Source organism: Rhineura floridana, chromosome 9 (assembly GCF_030035675.1).
Source record: "Rhineura floridana isolate rRhiFlo1 chromosome 9, rRhiFlo1.hap2, whole genome shotgun sequence".
NCBI lineage: Eukaryota > Metazoa > Chordata > Lepidosauria > Squamata > Rhineuridae > Rhineura > Rhineura floridana.
Window position 1 is genome coordinate 112036914 of NC_084488.1, and position 27551 is coordinate 112064464.

General features: G+C 40.8%; 1 protein-coding gene across 3 annotated transcripts; it reads right to left on the reverse strand.

Moving 5' to 3' along the window:
• Window positions 1-1616: 1616 nt before the first annotated feature.
• On the reverse strand, window positions 1617-27350 carry MRPL1 (mitochondrial ribosomal protein L1). Of its 3 annotated transcripts, none has more exons than XM_061583312.1 (9): window positions 27226-27350; window positions 23388-23493; window positions 19707-19962; window positions 18493-18576; window positions 14320-14391; window positions 10413-10524; window positions 7237-7337; window positions 5400-5481; window positions 1617-2224 (listed from the first exon to the last, which is right to left on the reverse strand). In XM_061583312.1, the coding sequence occupies exons 1-9, from the start codon at window positions 27260-27262 to the stop codon at window positions 2064-2066; spliced, it is 1011 nt and encodes a 336-aa protein (XP_061439296.1). In that variant the 5' UTR covers window positions 27263-27350; the 3' UTR covers window positions 1617-2063. The 3 variants fall into 3 exon arrangements, with proteins under 3 accessions (XP_061439296.1, XP_061439295.1, XP_061439297.1); XM_061583311.1 differs by lacking the exon at window positions 27226-27350 and adding an exon at window positions 27015-27153; XM_061583313.1 differs by lacking the exons at window positions 5400-5481; window positions 27226-27350 and adding an exon at window positions 27015-27153 and having other exon boundaries at window positions 2125-2224.
• Window positions 27351-27551: the final 201 nt, after the last annotated feature.

A 27551-nucleotide genomic window follows, 5' to 3' on the forward strand; every position in this document is an offset into this window, starting at 1 on the left:
CTTTAACAGCAAAGGCCAGTTGATGGAACTTGTTCAAATGCAAAAGCCGTATGCGACCTCTTTTTTTACAAAAGTAACACTGCCAGGGCTAGCTTTTCATCTCAAAATTGTTGTCAGCATAGGGATTTGGTTGCATCTGCACAATTCCTTTTCCTTTAATAGAATGTCATGTTAACATTTAAAATAAAAAAGATTGCTTCAATTTATACCTCTGATTTAGCCCTGCAGAAGGAAAGACTAGGCAAAAAAACAAAGCATTTCATCACTGCTGTTCCAAGTGCCGTGGCTTACTCATCTGTCACAGCCAGGAACTATAGCAGAATGATCATATCTTATCCTGTCCTTATTATCGAAAAAATATCAACACCTCTGGAAAAACATATTGTTGATGCTGCTTTTTAAAGCCAGAGCTGAAATATGAAAACATTCACCACAGCCTTCCCCAAGACGTCAGGCAAGGTATTGTGCAGATGAGATCAAGTGCATGGCACAATTCAGCAGGTACATGCCAAATTTATAGATATGCAGTGAGAATAATATTTTTAAAAAATTCACCCTGCACCTAAACTACAAGAAGATGGTAAATAGCAAGCATAGTTAGGGCTGAATAAAGACAATGTAGTGTATTTGCTTGGAGGTTTCATCCATCCATCTCAGGCTTCACTAGTGACCCCACGATGGCCTCAGAGCCCCAAATGCCGCCCCCTTGTTGCCTGCTAGTCACCCAGTTTTCTATTCTCCCTTCTGTCTGCCTCCCAAACCTATTTCCTAGTTTTGTCCCTGAAGCTTGTCTACCAAGCTGTACTGTGCCGTGCCGACTCTTATGAAGTTGGCTCTTCCTGTCTGGCTAGACTCCACACTGCCTGCTCTTGTGGTCAGGTCCTGCTTCTGGGTTTCTCATAGGCATCTGGTTGGCCACTGTGATGACAGGATAGGGGACCAGATGAGTCTTTGGCCTGATCCAGCACAGCTCTTCTTCTGTTCCTCTGCTGCATGACACCACTATATATATAGAATCATAGAATAGTAGAGTTGGAAGGGGCCTGTAAGGCCATCAAGTCCAACCCGCTGCTCAATGCAGGAATCCAAATCAAATCCAATCAAATCCAAATCAAAGCATTCCCAACAGATGGGTGTCCAGCTGCCTGTTGAATATATATATTTTACCCCGGGTCTAGTCCTTGCAAGGATTTGGAAAACCCGACAGCCAGCCTTCAGTTCAGTCTCAGCATTCCACATTTCCACATTACAGATGAGGAACCAAGACTGAGGCACAGTGATTTGTCTACAAACGTATGAAGGTCCAGAAAAAACAAACATATTTTTCCTTTTTTCTGACATTCTGACATTTCCCAGGGTTTTTTTTCTGGAAAAACAAGGAACAAATGTTTTTTTCTGGGCCTTCACATCATTAGGTTTGTCCAAGGTCACCCAGTTTGTGGACACAGAATGTGATCTGAACTCGGACCTCTAAGTCTAAAATGAATGTTACCGCCTTCAAGATCACACTGTATCTCTACAGTCAGCACTGTCCTATACATCCAGCCAGGATGGAGGTGCTTAGACAGAGAATGGATTTAGCAACTGCATGAAAAACAATCCAGAACATTAATCTGACAATGTGCTTTATTTCACTTAAAAAAAACAAACTGAAAGGATATACAAACAGATACGCCACTACAGAACAAACTAATGTTCTTTCATACCACACTGTATTTTTTTAAACCATGTTTTTGGAACAATACAACTGATTCTCATGTTGATTAAACAAATTATTAGAGACATTAAAGCAAAAATAAAACCAGAGGGGAGCTTTTGCACAGGAACTTGGAATCCTTCCAAGGTATATATACACAGATACTGAACAATGACTTCATTTCTAGCAATAGGCAATGAGGCTGTAAGTACTCTTATGAATTGAGGGGGGTGTTGCAATGCAAGTTGTTTTCATACATCAATTAGTGCCCCAAATATTGAATTGGATTCTCCTTCAAGACTGGATATTCAACAAAAACTGTTTTTATATGTCTTATAAATTGCTGAGCATTTGTGCAACACTCAAGTTATCTGGACACTTCCACTTCTTCTTCACTGTCACTGTCACCACCTTTCACCTCCTCTTTTGCCTCTTCTTTCACAGCTCCTTCAGGAAGAAAGCGCTCGGTTTTTAAATCTAAGGATTCGCTTGTTGAACTCCGAATACTCAAGTGTGTCACAAATGGGCCTTGGGGGAAAAAACACGGAAGGAAGTAAAAATCCAATTTATTACTTTGGTGCTCCTAGTGACTGCCAAACAACGTGTGCTGTAATATCTAGCACACCGATCACACTGTCTTGAAGTTATTAAATGTTTTGTTGAAAATATGAAGGGCCAGGGCCAGCCAGAAGTACAGTCTTTTAAATTTCAATGGGAGAGATTTAAGTGTGCACTGAACTCTCCCATAAAAATTACTATGATTTAGCTGTTCTTGGCTTTAGCTGAGTTGTGACCTAAATTAGTAATGAAAAAAGTTTACTGCTGTCACTGAATGAAGGTCCCATTGACACTCAACAGATGGAGCTCTTTCACCTCCTTCACAGCTGGCAAGAGAAGCCCTTGCCTCCACTGAATGGGACCTGCCTGGATTATGGTGAATCTGTATTATTTAAGTGATACTTTAATGACCGCGTTTGCATATGTAGGCTTCCAAGCTGATCACAGCATAGAGGATGAGCTGGAAAGTTCCTATTTCATAACATAGCTCACGGGAGGAGGGAGGGAAACAGCTCCAAAAAGAACCAATAGGAGATACAATTTCTGCGTCTGTACTGGAATTGCTTTTTAATATGCTTTAAGCCTTTTTTTAAAAACAATATGTTTTTAACCTTTTTTTTAAGATTCTTGAAAGCCTTTTAAAAAAATGTTTTTAAAGATGTTTTGTTTTAACGTATTTTAAAGTCTGTTTTTATGATGTTTTAAAGTGTTCTTAAGTGCTTTTGTTTGCCGCCCTGGGCTCCTGCCGGGAGGAAGGGCGGGATATAAATAATAAATAAATTTCTAATGTGCACTGAAAATGGATTAAAAACACATTTTTTGTCAGGGTGCTGTGTTCTGTAGTCTGAATAACGAAGTATTTCACTCACCAGGGATGGCGATCCCATGGGCCTGGGAAACCTCCGAGCCAGATCTGGCCCACAAAGCCACTTGAAGTGGCCCACCAGTCCAAACCTTCCTCTTCAACACAGCATTGGGCTGGGAGGAGAACTTCCTCCCCATGCAAGTTAATGGAGAGATCACACTCACTATTGACTTGCATTGGGGGAAAGATGCACCCTCAGAAATGGACGGTGATCAGGAAATCTCACAGTAAGGAGCCTGTCACCTCAAGGGTCCTTGCCTGGTGAGGGTGGATAGGCTTCTCCCCCATCCCCTTCAGCCATTTTCAGGGCTGCAACCTCTCCCCGCTGCCTGGCCTCGCAAGTTAATAGCATGCAGCTCTCAGATATTTCACGAACTTTGAATGCAGCCCTCGAGCTGGAAAAGATTTATTTATTTATTATTTGATTTATATCCCGCTCTTCCTCCCAGCAGGAGCCCAGGGGAGGTTTTTTAATAATATACTCTGTATGTTTTAATGGTGTTGTTTTTAGTTGTAAGCCGCTCTGAGTCCTATTGGAAAAAGGGCGGGGTAGAAATAAAGTTTATTATTATTATTATTATTATTAACCCCCAATCAGCAAAATGGGGAGAGAAAAAAGTGTAGGGCCTGACTCAAGTAAAGAAGAGGACCTACCAGTAACCGTCTAGTAGGTTATCTTCAACCTTAATGCCTATAATGTATTAGCTGGAACAGGATAAGGAGCAGCAGGCAGAAATCTCCAGGAGGAGGCAGTGGCTTTTGTTATATGCAGGAGCCCGGGACTTGCATAGTCCCCCTCTTCTCCATGCACGACAGGAGGAGACTGAAAGCTTCCATTCGTGTTTTAGAAGAAACCCCGGTTCACTGTTGTGTCTGCACTCAACAAATGGAGATATGTTTGTGAACAAGCCTGGATAACCTTGATAAACTGAGGTTTGAGCAAACTGCGACTTGCTGAGTTTGGGGAAAGAACAAACTACAGTTTCTTCGAAATGGAGACTTTACACCTCTTTCCCTTGCATACAAAGTGGAAGGGGAGATGAACGTGTGAGCCCAAGGCTCCTGCTCATTCATGCACATATCGACCACCTACGGCTGGCTGTTATCTTTGAAGTGGGTCAGATGCTGGCTGGCTGAGATTTTAAAGTTGATATCAGGCCCAAGGATCACTAATGTTCTCACATTAAGGCCAGTGAGAAGTTTGTGAAGGCTGCTAAGCGGAGGCTTCCACTCAAACCATTAGAGACAGCTGTGAGGGTGCAGGGGCTGGATAACCATCCACTTAGCATTTATATAGTGCTTTTCCTCTATACCTCCTATCCTGTAAAGGCAGCTGGCACGTTTATCTCCCACAGTGCAACTGTGTGCAGGGGGATGGGGCTGAGGGGAGATAAAGGCCACCCTCTAAGTTTACAGCCAAGGTGAGGTTTGAATTAGGCATTTTCAGTCTACACTAACACCATCTCTATTTAAAAGTACTTCCTAGAGCAAAACCAAGATACTTAAATATATAAATATTTAAGCACTCTTCAAGTACTTGAAATATTGCCACACAGAAGAGGGCCAGGATCTCTTCTCAATTGTCCCGGAGTACAGGACACTGAATAGTGTTACAGGAAGCCAGGTTTCAGCTGATCATCAGAAAAACTTTCCTAACTGTTAGAGTGGTACAACAACGGAATCAATGACCTAGGGAGGTGGTGGGCGCTGGAGGCCTTCAAGAGGCAGCTGGACATCTACCTGTCGGGTATGCTTTAAGTTGGATTCCTGCATTAAGCAGGGGGTTGGACTCGATGGCCTTATAGGTCCCTTCCAACTTTGCTATTCTATGATTTACTAACATTACTCACCCTAAACTTTTCGATAGCCATTTAAAACAAAAAACAAAAAAATGGACCAATACCAACATTTATATTGGGACTTTTCAAAGCCATTCAATAGGAATCTGCAAAAAAAAAAAAATGAGCTGCCAGGATTAGGTTGGAGCCTGAAGAACTTCATTCTCAAACATCCTTCCAAAAGATTTTTTTTAAAAAGCTTCCATCTAAAAGGAGAGAAGCCAGATTACTACTATTAATGATATATCCTTTAAGTACATCCTGCTTGATATACTGCTTGATGTTGCCTGTTAGTGTTTCTTATTGCTGGGCATGGCAGTTTCTGGGGTTTTTATTAAAGCAATTTTTCCTCCTTGGTGGTGGAAAGGTGCTCCATTTATTCCTCTGAGTAATGTAATTAGTTTTAAGCATCAATTGAGACTAAAAAAGAAGAGCGGCTTACCATAGCGCAAAGGTTTGTATTTACAAACGTCCTTAATAACCGCATCCAGATTGGCAACTATCTGATCATTAGGCATATCCAGCTGAAAGAAGTTAATGCAAAATTAATGAAGCAGAAAACATTAAATGCTGCCGGATTAATAAAAACTGCAGCGCATGGGGTAAATATTTAAGCAGCGTTCTGGGCTTTTGTTTTTTAATAAAAGGAAAAACATTTTCCTCTCTATTAAAGTTGCAGAGTGCTATAAATGTCATTAGCATCATTAGCTTAAAGATATCCTGCTGTGAAAAAATAAAGCAAAAAAGCTTCTTTTTGCCTGTACTCAAACTCAACCGCTGTAAATATATAGATGTATATAGCCATGGTGGGAGTCCCTGCAGAGGACAGAGATTCAATAAGTCAGACCTTGGATAGAATCAAATCCGTAAGGTTTAATGTGCTACCAAGTACCTGCAAGCACAGGGCAAGCATGTTCTCCTTGAGGATCAAGGGCAGAAGAGGAAGACAAGCTAGTAAGGCAGGTGGGAAACGTATGGTATGATGTAACTCAATCTATCAGAGTCTTTGTTAAAACAAGGGTGGAGAGAAAATAACATTCTGTGTAGGGAGAAGCCATTGCCTGTAAATTGTTCATCTGACAGCAAGCTGTTTGTGAACATTCCATGGCGTGTCATCAACCAATGACTAAGGATTGACTGAGGCAATATTGTTCAGGAAGAGGATGATGCCACCGGGAGAGGGGGGGGGACGGGGGAGGGAGAGAGAATACACACTTAAACTACAGAGGAAGAAAAAAGACTCGCTTTAAGGAGTAAGTGTGTGGTGCTTCCTCCTAGCAGCCCCAAATGAATCTTTTTTCAAAGAATCTGCCTCCTGGTGCGCAGACAGGAGAAAAACTCCTGTGTGTTGCACCTCTGGGAAGAAACAAGAACAGATATCTCTCTTCCCTCTTTTCAGACTCGCTTATGTGAACAATCATTTCTTGGAAACTCTGAACGCTTTCCATTATATCTCCAACTATATTTCAGAGATTGACCAAATCCGCAGTTAATCAAGTGGATTTAAACACAAAATAGCTTTAATGCAAGGACTTATAATAAAAAATTGCAAACAGCTGGCACCATCTTAAAAAAGGCATTCCCTCTCTCACATAAGAGGAAATGCCTCTCCTAAGCTGACGTGTGCTATGACACAGGTGTACACTGATAAACACAATCATGTATTTTGCTCCAGAACTACTTTTTATTCATGTGGAGTTTTATTCAGTTAAAACTCATATGATTAAAGTGACTGTGATTTCCTTTAGAACACACAACTTCCTGCCAGGTATTACAAGCAGATGGTCACTGAATGTCATCCTGACTTTACATTTCAATGCCATTTTGTGTAATGTGTTTTACAGAGGCAAAGCCACTCAGATATCTGCAATACATATCTTCCCCCACTCCCAAGGGGAATTTCCCTTAATTTGAGAAATATGATCTGTTCAGAATACAGTTTGCTACCCACCCTGGGCTATGAGGACAGAGCAGGCTACAACTTATGTTATTAATGTGCTGCTCCTTGCCAATGTAATGTATGCCTTGCTTTCTGGTGTATTCAGAAAGGAAACCTCTTATATTAGCAAAGGGTAATGATTTGTCAGACTTTTTCCACTAACTGACTATCCTGCTGGATGACCCATTGCAAAGTGTTCCTAAAAAGCTACAAAGCAAACAAAGAACTACAGCCGGGTACCTGTGCATATTTTGGAGTAAATTATTAACAAACTGCTCAGAACAACAACAACAACAAAAAATTCGCTGGGTCAGTTGCCAAAATTCCTTGTGAAACTTACCAATGCGATGGGAGTGTGGATAAGGTTGTTGCTTTCAACTCCATATTCATGGCACACTTTAAAGAAGTCAAGCATCTGAAGAATGTCATAACCAAGAGAACCTGGTTTAAAGAGCGGAAAAGGTATCAAAGAAACGCTGCATGTTCCCATCATAGCCGTTCAAGGGCTTCCAGGGTGCAGATGGAGCTCTGCGTCAACAGGGGCTCTCTGCCCTCCACACACCACAGTGAGGACCCATGTGTAGGGCATTCTCCAATGCTAAAACAGTGAGAGGAATTCTCTGCTTGCAGCAAATGTATTTGCAAATGTATTTGCAAATTTAACACGTTCCTTATCTAGGCAACAGGAAAAAAGGAGCTGCTATTCACATTCCCTGTCCCCCTTGTTCTCCCAGCATCTCAGAACCTGTCACTGTTGCTCGGACTTCCACGGCACAGCGGCCCAACTTGGAACAGATGACAATATCTTAAACTCAGAACCTCAACGTAAACTCAACAGTTACACAAGTCAAATGTCCCTTGATCCACCAGATAAATTGTTCCCACTTTAAAACACATACCTTTATGCCAGATGAGTAAATTTGTTGTCTCTTGCAGCACATACAATGAAGAGTCCCATGACACCTTTAATTCTCACATTTTAGACCTAGACCTGTGGCCCTCCCAGTGTTGCTGAACTACAACTCCCATCAGCTACAGCCAACATGGCCAGTGATCAGGGATGATGGGAGCTGTTCTCCAAGACCTGGAGGGCCATATGTTCCCCACCTTGGCCTAAGAACTGCACAACCAGTTCTGTGCACTTACGGGAAATTTGCATTTGTGTTTCTCAAACAGCAGCTGCCCCATGACACAAGGCAAACCTCCTCTGAAGCAAAGGGATGTTTCCTAAGCAGGTTTGTTTTATGACAATGGAAGGGGGGGGAGGTGGACAGACTGCAATTCAAAGGAAAGAAGTAAAAGGTTCTATCAGGCATGCCCAAGGCCCTGGGCACACCTGCGTAGCTCTTCAGATCCTGGCCTTACGAAGCAGATTTTTTTTTTTTTTTAACAAAAAGCCGTAATAGATGCGTTCACCTTTTAAGTCGCCACAGGACATTCCCTCATACTTTCAACAGAATGAGTAATCGAAGAAGTAAAAATTGCAGACAGTATAACACCTGCCACTCCTTGATACTGTTGCTGTAGTTTTGCAAGCCACTTTGGATGTTTTTAATAGAAAAGTGGCCTATATAAATATTTCAAATAAAACATGCACCTCAAAAAGATTTAATTCCAGGAAGCATTCTTTGAGGTTAGATCTAGAAAAACATCTAGCAGCAGCAAACGATCCTCAAGATTAATAACATGTGAGCTGAAATATCATTAAGAAGCCGCCTTGTTAGGGCTTTGCTGACTCACACAACAGAACTCCTCTTCAAATCCATAGAGGATGACATATTGGCTTTGTAAGGGTTTCGCTAGTTCTTTCGTAACATCACTCCCACTTGAAGTGTTAATTCTCCTTCACCACTCCCTGCTTCCTCCCTAAATGTTTTGGTGAATACAACAGATATTGGGTCTTATCTTTAAAGGCCTTTTTGTTAAATATAGGTCTCCAATTCTTCTAGTACATGCATGATATATTATCCCTTCTTTTCTGGCAGGTTAGTAATTTACTTCCTACGAGGTAAAGAGCACAGCATAAATATGTTGCCTGCAAACATGCTATGCAGACAGCTAGGACAGGAAAGAAAACATTCAAATACAAGAATATCTTCTTGCTTTAGTTTTCAAACACAAAACAAAGCTGGTTAAAAAGAAGGGGGGGGGAGGTTCAAGGAAAATCCCAACCATCTCAAGAGCAAAAGAATTTTTATTTTTACCTTGCTGAATATTCTCTGGAACACTTGGTATGCCAATGTTGAAGATTTTTCCCTACTCCAGGAGTAGCCAACATGATGCCCTCCAGATGTTGCTGGACACCAACCACCATCATCCCTTACCATTAGCCATTCTGGATGGGGCTGATGGGAGCTGTAGTCCTTCAACCACCACACTGGCTACCCATGGCCTACTCTGTTAAAACAGAATGATCTGGAGCTGGGATGATCAACTTGTGACCCTCAGGCCAAATCACACCCTCAAAACCCGCCAACAGTGGTTCAGCCTGAGTCATTCCTGTCTGTTTGTAAGACATCTTCTCAAAACTGCATTATTCAGACAGGCTTTTCAAATCTGAGATTCTTCGCTCTTATTGATTCTTTCCAGCTCTTGATGGTGTTTCATGTTTTTATTGTTATACTGTGGTTTCAGTCTGCCTTGTGGTATTTTATATGAAAGTGCAATTTAGAAATATTCAAAGATAAATAAATAAAACAATATTAGTTGCCCCCGCTCCTAGTCACTAATCTTTAATCAAGGTGTGGTAAAAAAAAAAAGAAAAAAGAAGCAATTGATTTTATGGCACCCTTATGTGTATTACAGAAAAAACAAAGAAGGACCACGGGCCCATTTGTCTTGAGAAAATCTTCCAGGAAGCATGTTCATCCCTCACCCCGACCCTGTTTATGCTGCTTTGCATGTGCAAACTGCTTTAAAAAATTAAGAGACACTGCCCATCTGTGAAGTGATCAGATGGTTCAAGCCTTCAGACCAGCATTTCGAGAAGTCCCTAAAAATACGGAACTTGGTCACTGCAGATCTGGAGGACAGCATACTACGGATCCCGGCCCCATCACCATTGGCAGGGAGCTGAACTGAGAAGCAAGTCAGCTTCCCAACTCTTCAGAGCTGCTGTGCTGATGGCCAACTTGCTCTCCTTCCTCCCCGCTGTCTGCCCAAGTACAGAACCAGTTCCACATGCAGATAAGCTGGTTGGGGGTGGAAGAAGCATAACAGAAAGACTGGCAATGAAAACACAGAGAAAGCCCGTGTTGTTTGTTCACTTTTCCCCATCTCACTATGTCGGTGACCATCTGACTGCATGCAACTACAATGGGGGGCATGGTGTGTTGTCCCCAGCTGATTTCACACCTGCTTTATGGGAAAGAGTGATGCAGAAAATGCCTCTTACAGAAAAATCCTATACATGTTTACCTGAAGAGAACGAGATTGATAAGGGTTACATGCAAGCGTCAATATCATTGCTGCCTTACTTTGTTAAGAAAAAACACACACACATATCTTGGTCCTTACCATTTTTCGTCTTTGGGAACTTTGTTTTCAATGTGCCTCTTAAAGGATTGATCCTGGATGTTATTGTAGGCACAGCTATATAAAAATCTGCCTTGATTTCACCATCCAAAATCTGAACGTCCATTAAAAAAAAAAAAGAGGAAAGGATTTATTATGACTTATGTTTATGCCTATTATATACACAAGTTTAGCATAAATCAATAATTAAAAAATAAATACCCAATCCCCCCCCCGAACAACAAACAAACGTTAAAGCAGGATGGAGAAGCTGCAGTCCTCCAGAAGTTGTTGGACTCCAACTCCCACCTGCACCAGCCAGGATGTACAGTGGTTAGGGACTATGGGAACTGTAGTCTAGCAACCTGTGGAGGGCCACAGCTTCCCATCCCTTAAAATCTGCCAGCTGCATTTGCCCCAATGCTGAATCAAGGATGATACCCGCAACCTCTTTAAAACAGGATGGTGACAGCACCAGGATTTCCTAGGCGAGGCCATGAATAACAGTCCTCTCCAATGCTGAGTCTCCTCAACTGTTTCTCGGGTGGGCCTATACTTCCCTTCTTAGTATCCCACTGAAGCCATTGACTTCCACAGGACAGATTCCTCATGGGAATCCACACACTCGCCTCATGAAAATGATTCAAACATATCGTCTAAAGCAGTGGTCCCCCAACATTCCTCCCCACAGACCACTCGAAAATAGCTGATGGTCTTGGAGGACCACTTAATGATTGTTCTGCCTTTTGTATCAACTGTAATGCCCTGAGCTAGGTGCCATATGATATTTAATTGTATTTTATGGCTTCTTTTATTTCTTATATTGTATTTTATTGTGTACTTCCATAGAATTCAAACTGTAGTACAATAAGATACAACAGAAGAAATTAAAGAAACAAAAATACAATTAAAAATAAAATCAATATTTAATGTGGACATGCTGCTGACCATCAAATGAAGTTCACAGACCACAGTTTGGGAACCTCTGATTTAAAGTTCAAAATCAAGGCCCTAAGTCATAATACAGAAGATTAAGATAACTTCCAATAGCTATGAATCACAACAAATGTTTCCTATACCTAAAATAATAATACAGTCTACTTAATCAGATACTGAAATCCCTGTCGGAGGCCAACAGTTAATTCAATAGTTATCAAGAAGACAGACCAACACATGAGCATCAATAAAATTCTGACACAGTTTAGCCAATGCTGATTAATGCAAAAGAAGCACATTTATTCTTGTTTGAAAGCAGAAAGCCTGTTTTTTTCCTGCAGAAGTTTTTTCTTTTCTTTTTCTGAAGTAACCACAATGTTCAGGACCGTTCTGCAGTTCAGGCAAATATTTACTTTGTGCTCAGTTCTAGGACACACACACAGACAACAAGGTAGGGTGGAATGTCCTCTATTTGCTGTCTCACAGACATCATGCGTAGACTAGGGAATATCACGGCACCTTCCCTTGACAACTGGGGGCAGCATGGCTGAAATCCAAGCAGAGCAAGTTTTCCTAAGTGCAAATTTCAGCACACTGGGTAAAGAACTTTCAAAACATAACAATATTTAAACATAACTTGCCAAGATGCTGTTCTTTTATAAGCCAAAAAGGCAGAGGTATTCTAAATATCTTTAACTCTGTTTTCTGGCTTCAGCTTAACAGCAGGCGTCCTCATTATGCAAAAATAGTCAATTAAGAAATCAACACGTTGAATAATTTGTTCTGCTCTCTGAAACCAAGAGATGCAACTGTTTGTCTGAGAACACATTTGTTCTATTGGGCAAATTGTAAGGCACCCCTCCTGACACACGCACACACATCAATTTGAGTCAGTAATTGAAAAGTTATAAATAGATCATCATTTCAACTGGAAGAATCCCAGTTACCACTCTTAAAAACACACACATACACACAGAAAAAGTACTTTTCAGAGATATTTAGTAAAGTCTTCAAAATTCCGTTCTGGAACAAGTTCAGGGAAACTTTGGTTGCCATACATCTCACCACTACAGGGGCCTGCTTTAAGGTGCTTCGCTAATACAGTGGTCTCAATTAGATACAATTTGACTAAAGCCCCACTCATATGGCGCTTGTCCCACTTTTATGGCGGTTTTCAGGCATCGCACACCATTCTATTCAATGAGTTTCGCTTTACAGCGGGGTCCGGAACTTAACCCGCTGTATGAGTGGGGCCTTACTGTATAAAGAATCTGAAAATATAATCTAGATTCTAACATCTGGAAGGCATGGGAACCTGCTTGCTGTCATATTACCTCCAGAATTCCAGAAACCCTGAGATAATCAGTGGCACCCTAAACAATTACAAGGGAAGGTATACTGGGAAAAATTGATCCCAAAAGAGTGGGCAGGAATTTACATAATACATGTAGTATATCTAAGTATTACAGCCTAGCATAACCAAAGTATGTTGCATTAACGTCCATCAAGGACAAAAATGTTCTTCCTCCCTTAAAGAGGACTAGGAATCCACAGGAAGCAGATATACATCAGCAACAGAAAATGTCCCAGTTGCAAAGAAAAAAAGAAATAGTTTAAAATAAAACCCTGAAAGCCTAATCATAACCCAGCAGAAGCTTGTGCTGTAATAGCTACAACAAACAACGACAATACATAAAAGGCAAGGGGAAAGGTGCTGGATACTCCTTCCACAAAATGCTAACTGCACTTGTTGCAGAAGAGTGTGATTTTGACCACAGAATTACACTTCCTGATATTCTTAGGCTCCATTTTTATGTAAGTTTAAAGTTGACTATGAGGACATTGAACTTGTCAAGGATTATGAATACCTCGGCACAGTCCTTAACCAAAATGAAGACAATAGTCAAGGTATCAGAAGAAGGCTAGGACTGGGGAGGGCAGTTATGAGAGAACTAGAAAAGGTCCTCAAATGCAAAGATGTATCACTGAACACTAAAGTCAGGATCATTCAGACCATGGTATTCCCGATCTCTATGTATGGATGTGAAAGTTGGACAGTGAAAAAAGTAGATAAGAGAAAAATCCACTCATTTGAAATGTGGTGCTGGAGAAGAACTTTACGGATACCATGGACCACAAAAAAGACCAATAATTGGGTGTCAGAACAAATTAAACCAGAACTATCACTAGAAGCTAAAATGATGAAACTGAGGTTATCATACTTTGGACACATCACGAGAAGACCTGATTCACTAGAAAAGACAATAATGCTGGGGAAACCAGAAGGGAGTAGAAAAAGAGGAAGGCCAAACAAGAGATGGACTGATTCCATAAAGGAAGCCACAGACCTGAACTTACAAGATCTGAACAGGGTGGTTCATGACAGATGCTCTTGGCGGTCACTGATTCATAGGGTCGCCATAAGTCATAATCGACTTGAAGGTACATAACAACAAAAAGCTTTCTAGTCCTCAAAGATGCAGCAATATGGAAAATGCCTGAAGTAATCTCAAAAACCTGGGAAGTAATCTCAAAAACCTGGGAAGTAATCTCAAAAACCAGCTGGATAAGATTTCCAGTGGATAGACGGTGGGATCTCAGTGCCCTATATAGTTTTTACCCCTCCCGACCTGCAGAAGCAAAACAGTTGAGACTTGCTTGCAAAAATACTGCTTAAATTGCCTAATTCAAACCGGTAGTAAAAGTCAGCTTTTGTTATGGCAGAATTTGAATTATCCTGATGACAAGCGCTGGTATTTTTTTGTTTTAAACGGAGTACAAGTAGCCCTTTACAGCAGGAAACTCCCTTGCTAGAGCACCAAGCTGAACCAGCGTGGATATGTTCCCTCAGGATAAGGTACAATGGCTCAACAGTGAGAGTGGTTAGAAGAACTGACTTCAGGTCAGGTAGATTCTTTCTACTTTTTTAAAAAAGTCTTATTAACAGTACTTAATTAACATATCTATTAATTACCGGCTTGATTAATTCAGTCCCTCCTGCACACACAGCTCCATTTTCTCTTGCTAGAGCAGCGTCTTCTGCATTCTGTAAGGAAACAACAGTTTAGACTAAAGACAATGGAAGCACTGAACATTTTCCCATACAACTGTGTTTCTTCAAGGCTTCCTTAAGCGTAAGAACATAAGTACAGTCCTGGCGGATCAGGCCAGTGGTCCATCTAGTCCAGTATCCTATTCTCACAGTAGCCAACCAGATGCCTATGGGAAGTCCACAAGCAGGACCTCAGCACAAGAGCCCTCTCCCCTCCTGTAGTTTCTAGCTAGGGGTATTCAGAAGCATACTCCCTCCATCAATGGAGAAGAGCAGGTAGGATATGCAGATGCTTCTCTCTGGCCCGTTTATAGGCTTGTCTTGACTGGATGACCCCAAACAGTGCACCAGAAGCTGTTGGACTGGGCACCTTTGTCAACTTGATCTACTCCACCTTTCAGAGCAGTCTTCAGTTCTCCAGGCAGGAGGGAAGCTTCTATTGCCTCCTAGGGCTGGAATGAGAAGGATGTTTCTGGCCACTGGTGATGTGGAAGGGGGGGAGGAGGAAGAGGATGTATAACTGAGTTTGAGGTTGCTGAGAAGCTCTGCTTCAGGCTAGTGTAATGAAATACTGCTGAATGTTCTGCAGCGATCACCAAGTAAGTGAATTAATGGAAGATAGCAAAGAATCTAAATTCCTAAGATGGTCAGAAAAACTGACATCTATGTTCAATGTACCCTTAACCAAGATTTCTAGAGGATGGATTCTACAACTGGAATACTTCCGCAGTACACTGATCTACCATCATTGTCCTGGCAACTGTTGGACAGCATGTGGGAAGTAATGGCCAACAGAACCAGCATACCACTGGATCACACAAGGATGGTTATTGGGACCTGTGCTTTTTAACTTGTGCATAAATGATCTGGAGTTAGGGGTGAGCAGTGAGGTGGCCAAGTTTGCTGATGATACTAAATTGTTCCATGTTGTTAAAACAAAAAGAGATTACGAAGAGCTTCAAAAGGACCTCTCCAAACTGAGTGAATGGGCGATAAAATGGCAAATGAAGTTCAATGTAAACAAGTGTCAAGTTATGCATACTGGAGCAACAAAAATATTAATTTCACATATACACTCATGGGGTCTGAACTGGCAGTGACTGACCAGGAACAAGACCTTGGGGTCATAGTGGATAGCTCGATGAAGATGTTGAGCCAGTGTGCGGCAGCTGTGAAAAAGGCAAATTCCATGCTAGGGATCATTAGGGAAGGTACTGAAAATACAACTGCCAATATCATAATGCCGTTACACAAATCTACGGTGCAGCTGCATTTGGAATACTGTATACAGTTCTGGTCGCCTCACCTCAAAAAGGAGATGGTAGAGCTGAAAGGTTCAGACAAGGGCAACCAAAACTTTCCTCTTTCAACAAGCCTTTTAGGTTGAGACCTATCCCAGTCTGCATCTGTGTTAGAATTGTTTAATATGTTTTTTAATAATGTTTTTAACCCTTTTAAAAAGTTTTTAAAAATGTTTTTAATGCTGTTTTGTTTTAAAGTATTTTAAGATCTGTTTTTATGATGTTTTACAGTGTTTTTAGGGCTTTGTTTGCCACCCTGGGCTCCTGCTGGGAGGAAGGGCGGGATACAAATTAAATAATAAATAAATAAATAAACCAAAATGATCAAGAGGATGGAGCCACTCCCCTATGAGGAAAGGTTGCAGCATTTGGGTCTTTTTAGTTTAGAGAAAAGGCAAGTGAGAGGTGACATGACAGAAGTGTATAAAATTATGCATGGCATGGAGAAAGTGGACAGAGAAAAGTTTTTCCCCCTCTCTCACAGCATGAGAACTCATGGACATGAAGCTGAATGTTGAAAGATTCAGGACAGACAAAAGAAAGTACTTCGTCACACAGCACGTAGTTAAACTATGGAATTCGCTCCCACAGGAAACAGTGATGGCCACCAACTTGCACAGCTTCAAAAGAGGATTAAACAAATTCATAGAGGGTAAGGCTATCAATGGCTACTAGCCAGGATGGCTATACTCTGCCTCCATAGTTCCAAATACCAGTTGCTAGAAACTGCGGGAGGGGAGAGTGCTCTTTGCACTCAGGTCCTTGCTTGCAGGCTTCCCATGGGCTACTGGTTGGCCATTGTGAGAACAGGATGCTGGATTAGATGGTCCTTTGGCCTGATCCAGCAGGGCTTTTCTTATGTTCACATGCGTGATTGGTCAGAACTAAGTCCCACTGACTTCAATGGGACTTACTCACCAGTATGTGTTCTTAGAACGGCAGCCTTAGTAGTCTACAGCAAGAAAAGTGGTATGGTAGAACGGCTAAGAAGTGTACGCTGGGATGTCCCCATCTCAATTCTCTCAATTTTGATGTCCCAAGGTAATCTTAGGCAAGTTTTTGTGCCCCCTTCTTCATTTGCAATATGAGATAATACTGATCTCCCTTACAGGAGGGATGGACTAACTTTAGCCTTCTACATAGCACTTCTTTGTTTTGTTTCTTACTAGAACCCACAATGTCCACCAGCATGTGCTAAACTTTACAAAGCAAGCGAGCATAGCCAGGATCTCCTAAGATATCCGCTAACCTGTTAGAAATATTGAGCATCCATTAATGCTTAAGAAGTGGCTTGTAGGACCAGAGGAAGGTCCAGCTAATCTAGCATTCTTCACAAGAATCACTGCAACCAACAGAAGCAGGATGATCCGCTGGATTTTTGTCAGGTCCACCAACGGCCTGAAGATTTTCTTCTGTCCAGCCCTGTCTTATAAGATTGCTGTAAGGGTTATGTATGTGAAGCACTTTGAACATTCGCTGATATTACTTCACCCTTTCCAGGGTTAAGCCTCAACTCAAGAGTTTGCAGGCACACTGTACCAAACACACATGATAAAGAATAAAATATACTTTTAGAAAAGTGGTTAGTGTCCTAAATATGTCCAGAATGATAAGGTATCTACTTGGTTCTGCAATAGTGCCATTTAGGGTAAAAAGATAGAGTGAAGACTCTGTTAATGTATTCACAGACCGGGCTTTCTGAACATCATGGAAGAGGTCAAGATAAGACTAATTGTTAATGGACAAACATCTGCAAAACCTATTCTGCCTGTTCTTCTTTGCTGCCTCCTACAACTGGAACTCCCTCCCAGAATACCCACATCAGGGGTGGCTAACTCCAACTCCCATCAGCCCCAGCAAGGATGGCCAATGCTCAGGGATGATGGGAGTTGTAGAGCAACAACTGTGGAGTTGGAGTCGTGGAGTTGGAGTTATGAGCAATTTTGGGAGGAGTCGGAGTCGGTAGAAATGTACCGACTCCGACTTCCAAATAAATTTTGATTGACAAGAAGCAATTTTGGGTGGAGTCGGACAGTAGAAAAATAGAGGAGTCGGAGTTGAAGGTTTGGTGTACCGACTCCACAGCCCTGGCAACAATACATAAACAAGTTAGCCACCCCTGACCTACATGGTACTGTCTCTCTTCTTCGCTCCACCCCACGTTAAATCTCAGTTTAGAAGCTGCCTCTTCCATAAAGCCTTTGTTAAGGCCAGTCCTCACCTTTAACCAAAATGAAGCCTAATTATGTTTAATTCCATCTGCTCACATTCATCCCTTCTCTCATTTGGTTAGAGTGTTGGACTACGACCTGGGAGACCAGAGTTCGAATCCCCACACAGCTATGAAGCTCACTGGGTGACCTTGGGCCAGTCACTGCCTCTCAGCCTCAGAGGAAGGCAATGGTAAACCACCTCTGAATACCTCTTACCATGAAAACCGTATTCATAGGGTTGCCGAAAGCCTGGATCGACTTCAAGGCAGTCCAGTCCAGTCCGCCTCTTTTGTTTCCTGTGCCCCCTGTCTAAATGTAGATTTTAAGTTCCAGGAGGGCAGGGAATTGCTTATGTTAATTCCCTAAAGTGCCATGTAAACTGATTGCAGCATATATATAACAAATTAAGCCATGTCACTTACATAGAATTTGTTATACCCCTTGGCATATACTTGAGAAGCAAAACACATTCACTGTTACTTATACTTGACTGCGATTTGAGACAGGTGTCTCAGATTGCTGCCTGTCTAACCTACACACAGATGTTCAAGGAAGCATTTCAACAGCATGTTGTAACTCACCTCTGTAAATACTACAACCTTATGGATGACATCTGTGAAACGGTAAGGCAGACGGAGTGCACCAACAAACTGCTCCACTGTTTTCTGAAAGGTGCAAAAGCAAACAAGCAAAACCCAAACACCTCACATGATTTAGGTCAGCAAAATAAATGTACTTATTAAAAGACATATGACAAATGCAAATTTGGCAAAATTCAAATAAGTACAAGCCTTCCTTGTATTTCTTGTCCCATATACAGAAATGTTATGCTCTAGAAATTTAACTTTCTCCCACAACTCCCCCACATGTGTAATCTGGCCTAGACACCTACTTCAGTGCAAGGAATAACCACAGTAACATTATAAATATGATTAAAAATGTAAAATATACACACAAAAAACACAATAGCCAAGATTCAAAAATTTGATCAACTAGTCCTATGTGCTCAAAGAAGGGTTTGAGTACTTTTTCTTGAACAACAAGAAACTATTTGTAATATGGCAATTCTGAAACTGATGGAAATTTCAAAAAGTTGTGAAATAGTATGTGGAGGAGGGGAGGGGTTAACTGATGAAAGTGAAAAGAAAATCCTACTGAGTGGAAAACAAACCACCGGGCATATCTGCGTAACTCTTTGAATTCAACCCTTGAAAATATTCTTATAATCCTCTCCAATCACTACCAACTAAACATTCTGCAGCAAGTTAAAAGCAACACAGAACACCCTGGATAACTAGAGGGTTTCATTTCTTCTTCCAATAATCCTTTTGTGTCACTAACTGCATGAAGATGGCTCTTATTTAGACAAAGATCTCCAGAGTCTAATGATGGCCCATGATAGAGACAGAACTTATAATTCAACACAAACGTGTAAGATACGAGAATTCAACTAAACATTCTAGGAACGCTTTGCAGGACATCATCCCTGAATGAACAACCTCTGAAACAATTGTTAAGTGCCCTGGATGCTTTAAAAAAATCAGTCTTATTATCAGTTTACCTATTTGTACTGATGATATTTATGGCAGTAAGTGGCTGGAATTGTTTAGCTTTAAGTTCTATTGAAGGTTTTGATTTCAACCTTCTGTTTCTGTACTTCCTTTTCTGTATGTATATATATTTAATAAAAATTAAAAATGGTAAAAAAAGTCTTACAAAATTTCAGAAATAATTTCAGTTACAAAGCAAAAAAAGGCAAATGTCACAGGTGAACTATGAGCCTTTTCCTATATACCTTCTTCTCCATTGCCATGTCCAGCGTGATATCAATGTATATGTGCTGGCTGGGGATAGTAAAGTCCAGTTGCTGAAACTTCCTCAACATATCTAAAGCCACATCTGCTTCATAAACTGGCTTTTGATAACACCATGTCAAATAAACATCATCTGTTGGCTCACTCGGCAAGGGAAATTTGTAATGGTCCTCTTTTTTCTTTTGCTCCGATTCTGCAGTTTTCTTTTTGGAGTCACGTTTGGGTCTTTTTGTTTTTCTTTAAGGAAACAGAAGTGATAAATGCAACAGCCCAGATCAGTTTGGCCTATGACCGTAAATAAAAACCAATCAATCAACAGCCCAGATCGATTTACTCATTATAAAAACACATTTCTGATGACTAAAGTCAATACCAGAAGCAGGAGAGCTCCCTCAAAATGTGGAGGAAAACATTCAAAGGTGCTACAGCACAGTGCTTTCTTTTAGAAAAGTGCCTGCCAGGCTTTAAACTTGCTGATTTTTTCTCCCCTTGGATGTTTTCCTTTTGAACTCTGTCTCAGAGAGTAGGTTCTTTTTCTTCACTTATCCCCAAAAAGAAAACCAGTCTTCTAGCACTGACCTTCAACAAGAATGGGACCCACAAATGGGTTGCCTTAGAAGCAACATTATTCCCTTATTTTGTTTATTCATAAGAAAATTTATATCCTGCCTTTCTCTGCAATATAATAAGGAAGCTAACTGCGATCTAGATTAAACAAAGCAGCAGTTAAAATAACAGATCAGTATTTCAAAAAACACAGAAATGGTGAAACATTTTGGAAGGCCTTCACTAAAAAATCCTTTCTCAGACTAAACAGTGTTAAAACTCTATGAAAAGCAGGCAATGACAGAGTCAGATCCATCTCCCTATGGAGGTCAATGCATAATTTGACCTCCAATCAAAAACGGCCTGTCTCTTTCCCACCAACCGTTACCTCTGTCAGAGAGCTCTCAAGCAGGTTCCCATGGAAGAAAGAGGTTCCTGAGATAGCCTGGCCCCAACTCATTTATCCTTTTACAGCGGGTGTGGGAATCTGTGGCCCCCCAGCTGTTGTTGGACTCCAGTTCCCATAATCCCTCAGCACTGTCCACGCTGGCTGGGGCTGATGGGAGCTAGAGTTTAACAAGGTCTGTTCACCACTCCTGCCTTAAAGGCCAAATCCAGAATTTTGAATTGACCCTGGAAACAAATTGGTAGTCAGCGCTGCCATAAACTGACATAACATACAGGTGCTGCTAGCTGCAGAAAATAATCCAATCACCACATTCAGGACCAACTAAAGTTTCAGAATTGCCCTCATAAAGAGGGGATTTGGAATCTCAAGAGAAGGAGAAAGGTGTTGAAAAGAGAGAGAGAGAGACAGACAGAGAAAACAACCACATTTGGAAAAAATAAAAATAAAAGTAGATTCCATGTTGCAGATTGATATGAAAAGTGGGTCCAAGGCTTGAGAAACTACCCTTCTACAGCACCTCTGGATTTGTTGTTGTTGTTGTTGTTTCGCTGTTACAATTAACTGGATATTGTGCTAATTACGTTATTCATTTATTGCCTTTAAATGTTTACTGTGTATTTCATTAGTTTTACTTTAATTACACTGTAAACTACCCTGGAATAAATATTGCAAAGGGTGGTATAGAAATACTCTAAATAAAATAACAAACAGAAATAAGCAATTGTTTTGCTTGTCTAGCTGTACATTATGATAATATTTTTAGAAGAACTCAGAAAAAGACAGAGTTGTGCTCTCATTACTCCTTAGCTATTGCAGCATTACTGGACAAGCATTATGATCCATTAATATTACCATTTGCTGTTCGTGTTACAGATAAAGAAAACATGCAGTCAAACCACTGATTGCTTAACTTGCCTTATCCATGTATATGTCATGAAAAAAAATGTATAATTTAATGACACACATTTAGGATCCAGGGGAAATGAAAAGAAGAATACTTAATTTTATGAATTAAATAGCTATCTTCTCAAGAGCACATCTTTTCTTTGGCTAGAATAGCGTCTCAGTGGGAGGATGACTAAACTGGAGGGGAAAATTTTGACTCTTATTATGTTGAATTATTTTATAACTGTAATTTGTAGTAAGTCTGAATAAAATTTGAAATCAAGATCTGTACAGGGTAGACTCAACAGTGGAATCTTATATGTATGTACTCAGTGGGAAATGGAAATGGACTGCCTTCCAGTCGATTCCAACTTACGGCGACCCTATGAATAGGGTTTTCATGATAACCCGTATTTAGAGTAAAGTCAACTGAATTCAATGGGGCTTACCCCCAGGTGAATGGATAGAGACGGGAGCCCCAATCTACTAAGAGTTTCTATCATGTAAGCCCCACTACAATGAACAGCCCTGTGCTCTTATACATTTCTTTTTAATGAAATTTGCTAGGGATAAATTCTATGGATTCTGTCTTCAGTTTCTGTAGCTAAGCAACTGTCCTTTACTCATAAATCTATATAAACAAATGTTTCCTTTCCTTTTAAAAACTCCAAAAGAAGAACAGAGATTAATCACGAGGTGCTTAGAAACCTATTTGCTTATTACTAAGATTCAGTATGATGAATTGACCATTTTTCTTAGCCAGTCCGTTAAAACCACAGTCAATTACCCTTACCATCAAAACAGAATAAGCTACCTTCAGGTTGGGAATATACTTAATCCTCTCTGTTAATTTGGCTGCTATAAGCAAAGCAAACAGTGCAAACAAAGCACTATTTTCCCAAATAACTCAGTGAGTTGCAAACAACCACTTTCCATCATGCCCTCACACAGTATGCACCAAACAGTAATAACTATGTTTAATCACAAGATCAAACACATGCTAAAAAGGCTGTTTTAGCACACATTATACAGTGACCATCTAGGACAGTGCTGGATAAACTTTTTTGGGTCGAGTGCCACATTCATCTGTTGTCAGTCCTCGGGGGCAAGGGGACATGTGTGTGTGGCTAAAATGTAAAAGAGGGTGTGGCCAAAGTATCAAAGTGAGCATGGCCAATTTTTTTCTTAAGGACCAATTCTGAGGGGTCTTCAGAGGTCACAAAACCCTTTTGGCATCACCAAATCACAGCAGAGACCTATAGCAGCAGTCAGTAAATTTTTATTTTTTAAATTGATAAATGGGGCAGGTGATTGGAGAGCCACTAAAAACCTTTTGGCCTCACAGCAGGGATCTTATGGAAGCAGTTAGAAAAAATGTTTTTTGGAAAAATATTTAATTTCTAAAACTGAAATTTGGAGAGGGTGGCTGGGAGACACAAACATTGTTTAGCATCATGGCATCACAGTGGGGGACCCAGAGGAGCAGTATACTTTAAAAAAAGATATTTAAAACATTTTTTATAAATAATGACAAGTATGGAGAGGTCTTGGGTAGCCACAAACAATCCTCTTGTGGGGTGGGGGGACCAGATAGGAACAGGTTGCCTTTCTGAACTCATCTACTAGTGACATGCTTGCCTGAGCTCTGTTCAATATAGCTATTTATATACTTGATATATTTATATACCACAGTTTGCCACCTTGGGCTCCTGCTGAGAGGAAGGGCGGAATATAAATTAAATAATAAATAATAATAAATAAATAAACACTTTGGTTTTAAGTTTTTTTAAAAACGTATTAACAAAAAAAGTTATTTACTTACTTTGCAGCATAGTGTCTATTGGAAATCAGTAAGTTGGCAAAACAGGGAAGCACTGCAGAATGCTGACCAATCCTGGGGAAAATACGGCTAGGATACTGAGCTGAAACTGTTTAAAGACAGAAAGAGACACCGTGCTTCTGCTAAATCACCAGGAACCACTGCATTAGCTTTAATGGGCCTTTTGCATTGAGTGGTTCCAATATATGACCATCTTTCTGACCCTGTTTCACCATAAAGTCCCAGGGTGGGTTATAACAATATAATAATGCAATTATAAAAACAAGCAAAACAGTCCCAAACAAAAACAGTAGATTAAATATGACACAAGGCCTGTTTAAGGTGCAGTCCTCAGCACACATATTTAGAAGTAATACCTCGTAAAATCAATGGCACTTACTACCTACTAAAGTGATTTCTGGTATAGTTCTCTCGTGTGTCTGGTCTTCACCAGTTCCGACTACAGCTGGGTACTCATATATTTGAATGCTCATCCATACAAAAATATCTCTTCACACGGAAACCAAAAGTCAGGTATGAGGCTAAGCTAGAACACTTTCTTCTCTAACACCTAGTCTTCTTTGTGGCAGACACGTTTTGTATGGACATTCAATCTTATAAGCATCTATTTGCAGTCCGAAATAGGAAAGCCAAGACATAAGTTTACTATCTCATTGAGAACTACACCAGAATTTAGAGCAGGGATGGGAAACCTTTGGCACGCAGGCCAATCTTGGCCCACCAAGGGGTCCAAGTTGGTCCACAAATCCATTTTCTTTAAACCGCTGCCACCTGCCTATCACTTGTGATATGATAGGGGAGAGGGCTGGGTTAAATCCTGTGTTAGCTGCACATGCCTGTTCCCAGTAGGGGAAACAAACAAAGCAGCAGGATTTAAACCCCCATTCATCATCTGTTGAGCAGGGGTTAAATGCTACCCAGTTCAGCAGAAGTCCAGAGAATCTTAGAATAGTAGAGTTGGAAGCGTCCTATAAGGCCACTGAGTTGAACCCCCTGCTCAATGCAGGAATCCAGCTTAAAGCATACTTGACAGCTGCCTGTCCAGCTGCCTCCTGAATGGCTCCAGTGTAGGACAGCCCACCGCCTCCCTAGGTCATTGATTCCCTTGTTGAATCACTCTAGCAGTTAGGAAGTTTTTTCCTGATGTTCAGTGGAAATCTGGCTTCCTGTACAGTGAGCCCATTATTCTGCGTCCCGCACTCTGGGACGATCAAGAAGAGATCTTGGCCCTTCTCTGTGTGACAACCTTTCAAGTACTTGAAGAATGCTATCATATCTCCCCTCAGTCTTCTCTTCTCAGTTCATTCAGTGTCTCCTCATAGGGCTTTGTTTCCAGTCCCCTGATCATCTTTGTTGCCCTTCTCTGAACCTGTTCCAGTTTGTCTGCATCCTTCTTAAAGTCCAGAACTGGATGGAGTAAAGATGAGGCCTAACCAGTGTCAAATAGAGGGGAATGAATATTTCATGCAATTTAGATACTTCTATTAATACAGCTTAAAATAGCATTTGCCTTTTTTGCGGCCACATTGCACTGCTGGCTCATATTCAATTTGTGATCAACAATTCCTTCTCGCATTCCTGATTCAGGAAGCAGTTTGCATGGAAGACCCTGCCAAAACAACTTTGGGGCTTCAAAGCATTTTGCACATGTCATTGTGATGTCAGGTGATTGACAGGTTGGCAGCCCCATCCACTAGTCAAATTTGTCCAATTCTGGTATGGATCTGGTGGATGGTGCTGAAAAGGGTCCTCACACCTAATCTAGAGAATAACTGCTTTTTGTCCAGTCATCAAAGTCCACCTGGCTGCCTATAAATAAAGGAGGCTTAGATAGAAGAAGTTGTTCAGTCAGCAAGCAAAAACATGCTATTACATGGGATATTTTCTAGGTTAAAGAAATATATCAAGGGTTAGGGAGCTCAACATAACTACCTGAGGGGTGGTTGCACTGAGTACATAGGTTAAGACTGCAGCCTGTAACACTCCTGCACTATTTTTATTCATGCTTTTATTTTTAAAAATGATGCCTGTAGCTCCTCTGTAAACCCTGCCTAGTACAATGGGAGGTATTGTCTACCATACATAAAAATCATGATTGGTTCACCAACTTTAGTCCTTTCAGGTCATTGATGAAATAAATCATATGTGGAATAGTTACACTGCCACTTATATGGTATGAACCACCATAGGGTCCATGGCACCATGCTTTGTTACCTTAGTAGGGCTCACTGCGTTAGCAGGACTACTTTTGTGTTTTTTTTAAGTGCCTTGCTCTGAGCAACAAACTGCAGCCAAGCTGGAAAAGAGCTTAAGGAACTCTAGAACCCTTTGCATGGTTACAGATAGCTGATTTCCCCATATGGGTAGGGAGTACTTCTAATTATGCCATACGTTTATGTAGTAGAGATGAGGCTGCATCTTATTTGGCCATAATCTGTAAATGACTATTCCTTTAGTGAAGACATCTTTATAGATTTGTGTTCTTCAAATCTATTTGTTTATAGTAAAAACAATTAAGCAACCTATCATTCATTGGAAGAAAAATCCTTAGTCTGGGTTAATATAATTTAATGTTAATTTTTCCAGAACGGAAATTTGACACGAAGTGTTCCAACATTCTAAAAATAAAATATATGATATAATATGTACTGTTTTTAAACTGCCCCTACTAGCAAAAGAGTGTTTTTTATACTTCCACAAAATACACACCACCTCAATTAAACCTGTGTCTGTGTTGGAATTGCTTTTTAAGATGTTTTTAAAGTTTTTTTTTAAAGATGTTTTTAAATATGTTTTGTTTTAATATGTTTTTAAATATGTTTTAATATATTTTGAAGTCTGTTTTTAAGATGTTTGAGTGGTTTTAGTGTTTTTGTTTGCTGCCCTAGGCTCCTGCTGGGAGAAAGGGTGGGATATAAATTTAATAAATAATAATAAACCCCAAATAAAAGCTCACAATCAAATCTGATAAATGTGGACCAACGTATTTGGCTGTGAGGTTTCTAACTTTTAACTGGGTCTATTTCAGGACTTTTAACAGAAACCAAACACACGGGATCACACACACAGGAGAAAATAAAATCCTGGGAGGGTGGGCTACACACCACTCGGTGTAACTTAACTGGGAGTATAAGTGTCCTTTTGTGGTCTGAAAACACTTGAACAAATTTACCCATCTCAAAAACTAACTGACAAGAGGGGTCTGCTTCAAACAGAATTCATCAATAATAGCGTAGGGTGTGATTAATAGTAAATTTAATTACTTCTTCACATGCGAAAGAGATCACATATAGGCTGATACTCACTGCAATCCTTTCATGTCTGCATTTCAGAAAAGGTCACTCTTCCACACACACCCCATTGAGCCCCCCCCCAGTCTTTTTCCTGAAAGGGCTGCTATTTTTGTCTTTTCTTTTCTGACAAGCCTTTACAATGCAATCCTACACGTGTCTACTCAAAAAGTAAGTCCCATTTTAATTCAGGTGAGTTATGAGTAGGTAGAGGATATACAGCCACAGTGTGATTTAAACCTCTCAACAGGCAGAAATTCAAGGGGATCGCTTTCGCCAGCACAGAAAAGCAAGGAGAGACAGCGATGTTTAAACCAACCTCTGCCAAACCTCTGCTTGTCCTCCTTATATAGCACAACAGCACTTTTCAAGAGACTGGGGCTAAGTTGGCACCACCAGCCGCCTAAACCTACACACTTAATGGCGCGCGAGTTAAGAATCATATTTTGAGGAGGGACTAGATAGGAAAGGGTACAATATAGGTTCACACTGATTATGCGTTTCACAACTGCATCCCTCCCAGCGCTCACCTCTCCTCAGACAGTATCCTATCACGGGCGCCGCCATCTTGCCAGTGAGAGAAGCCCAGCAGTGCGACTGCAAACCTTCCTCGACCGCCGCACGGAGGTCGGCAAGAAAGGTTCCGTTTCTGAGCTTATGGTTTGGGAAAGTAAAGTCTGGAGCTTTTTGGTTTGGAGTTTTTATGAAACAAACCTGCTTCCCCCAAACGTCGGACTTTTTCTGATTAGGAAAATGCACATTGCCATTTCCTCTGAATCTAGTTGGGCTCCCACTGATAGTGTCTGAAGCTGCATACACACGACTTAGCCAGAACCCATATCTGTCATTTCTCGAT

What these genes read in the sequence shown, in the direction of transcription:
- MRPL1 (XM_061583311.1), bottom strand. Translation starts at nt 27,138, where the DNA reads ATGATTCTTAACTCGCGCGCCATTAAGTGTGTAGGTTTAGGCGGCTGG. An exon ending in CAAGCAGAGGTTTGGCAGAG is followed by an intron (nt 23,494 to 27,014) that starts GTTGGTTTAAAC and finishes GTCTTTAAACAG; the next exon opens with TTTCAGCTCAGTATCCTAGC. An exon ending in ATACAAACCTTTGCGCTATG is followed by an intron (nt 2,225 to 5,399) that starts GTAAGCCGCTCT and finishes TTTTCCCCCAAG; the next exon opens with GCCCATTTGTGACACACTTG.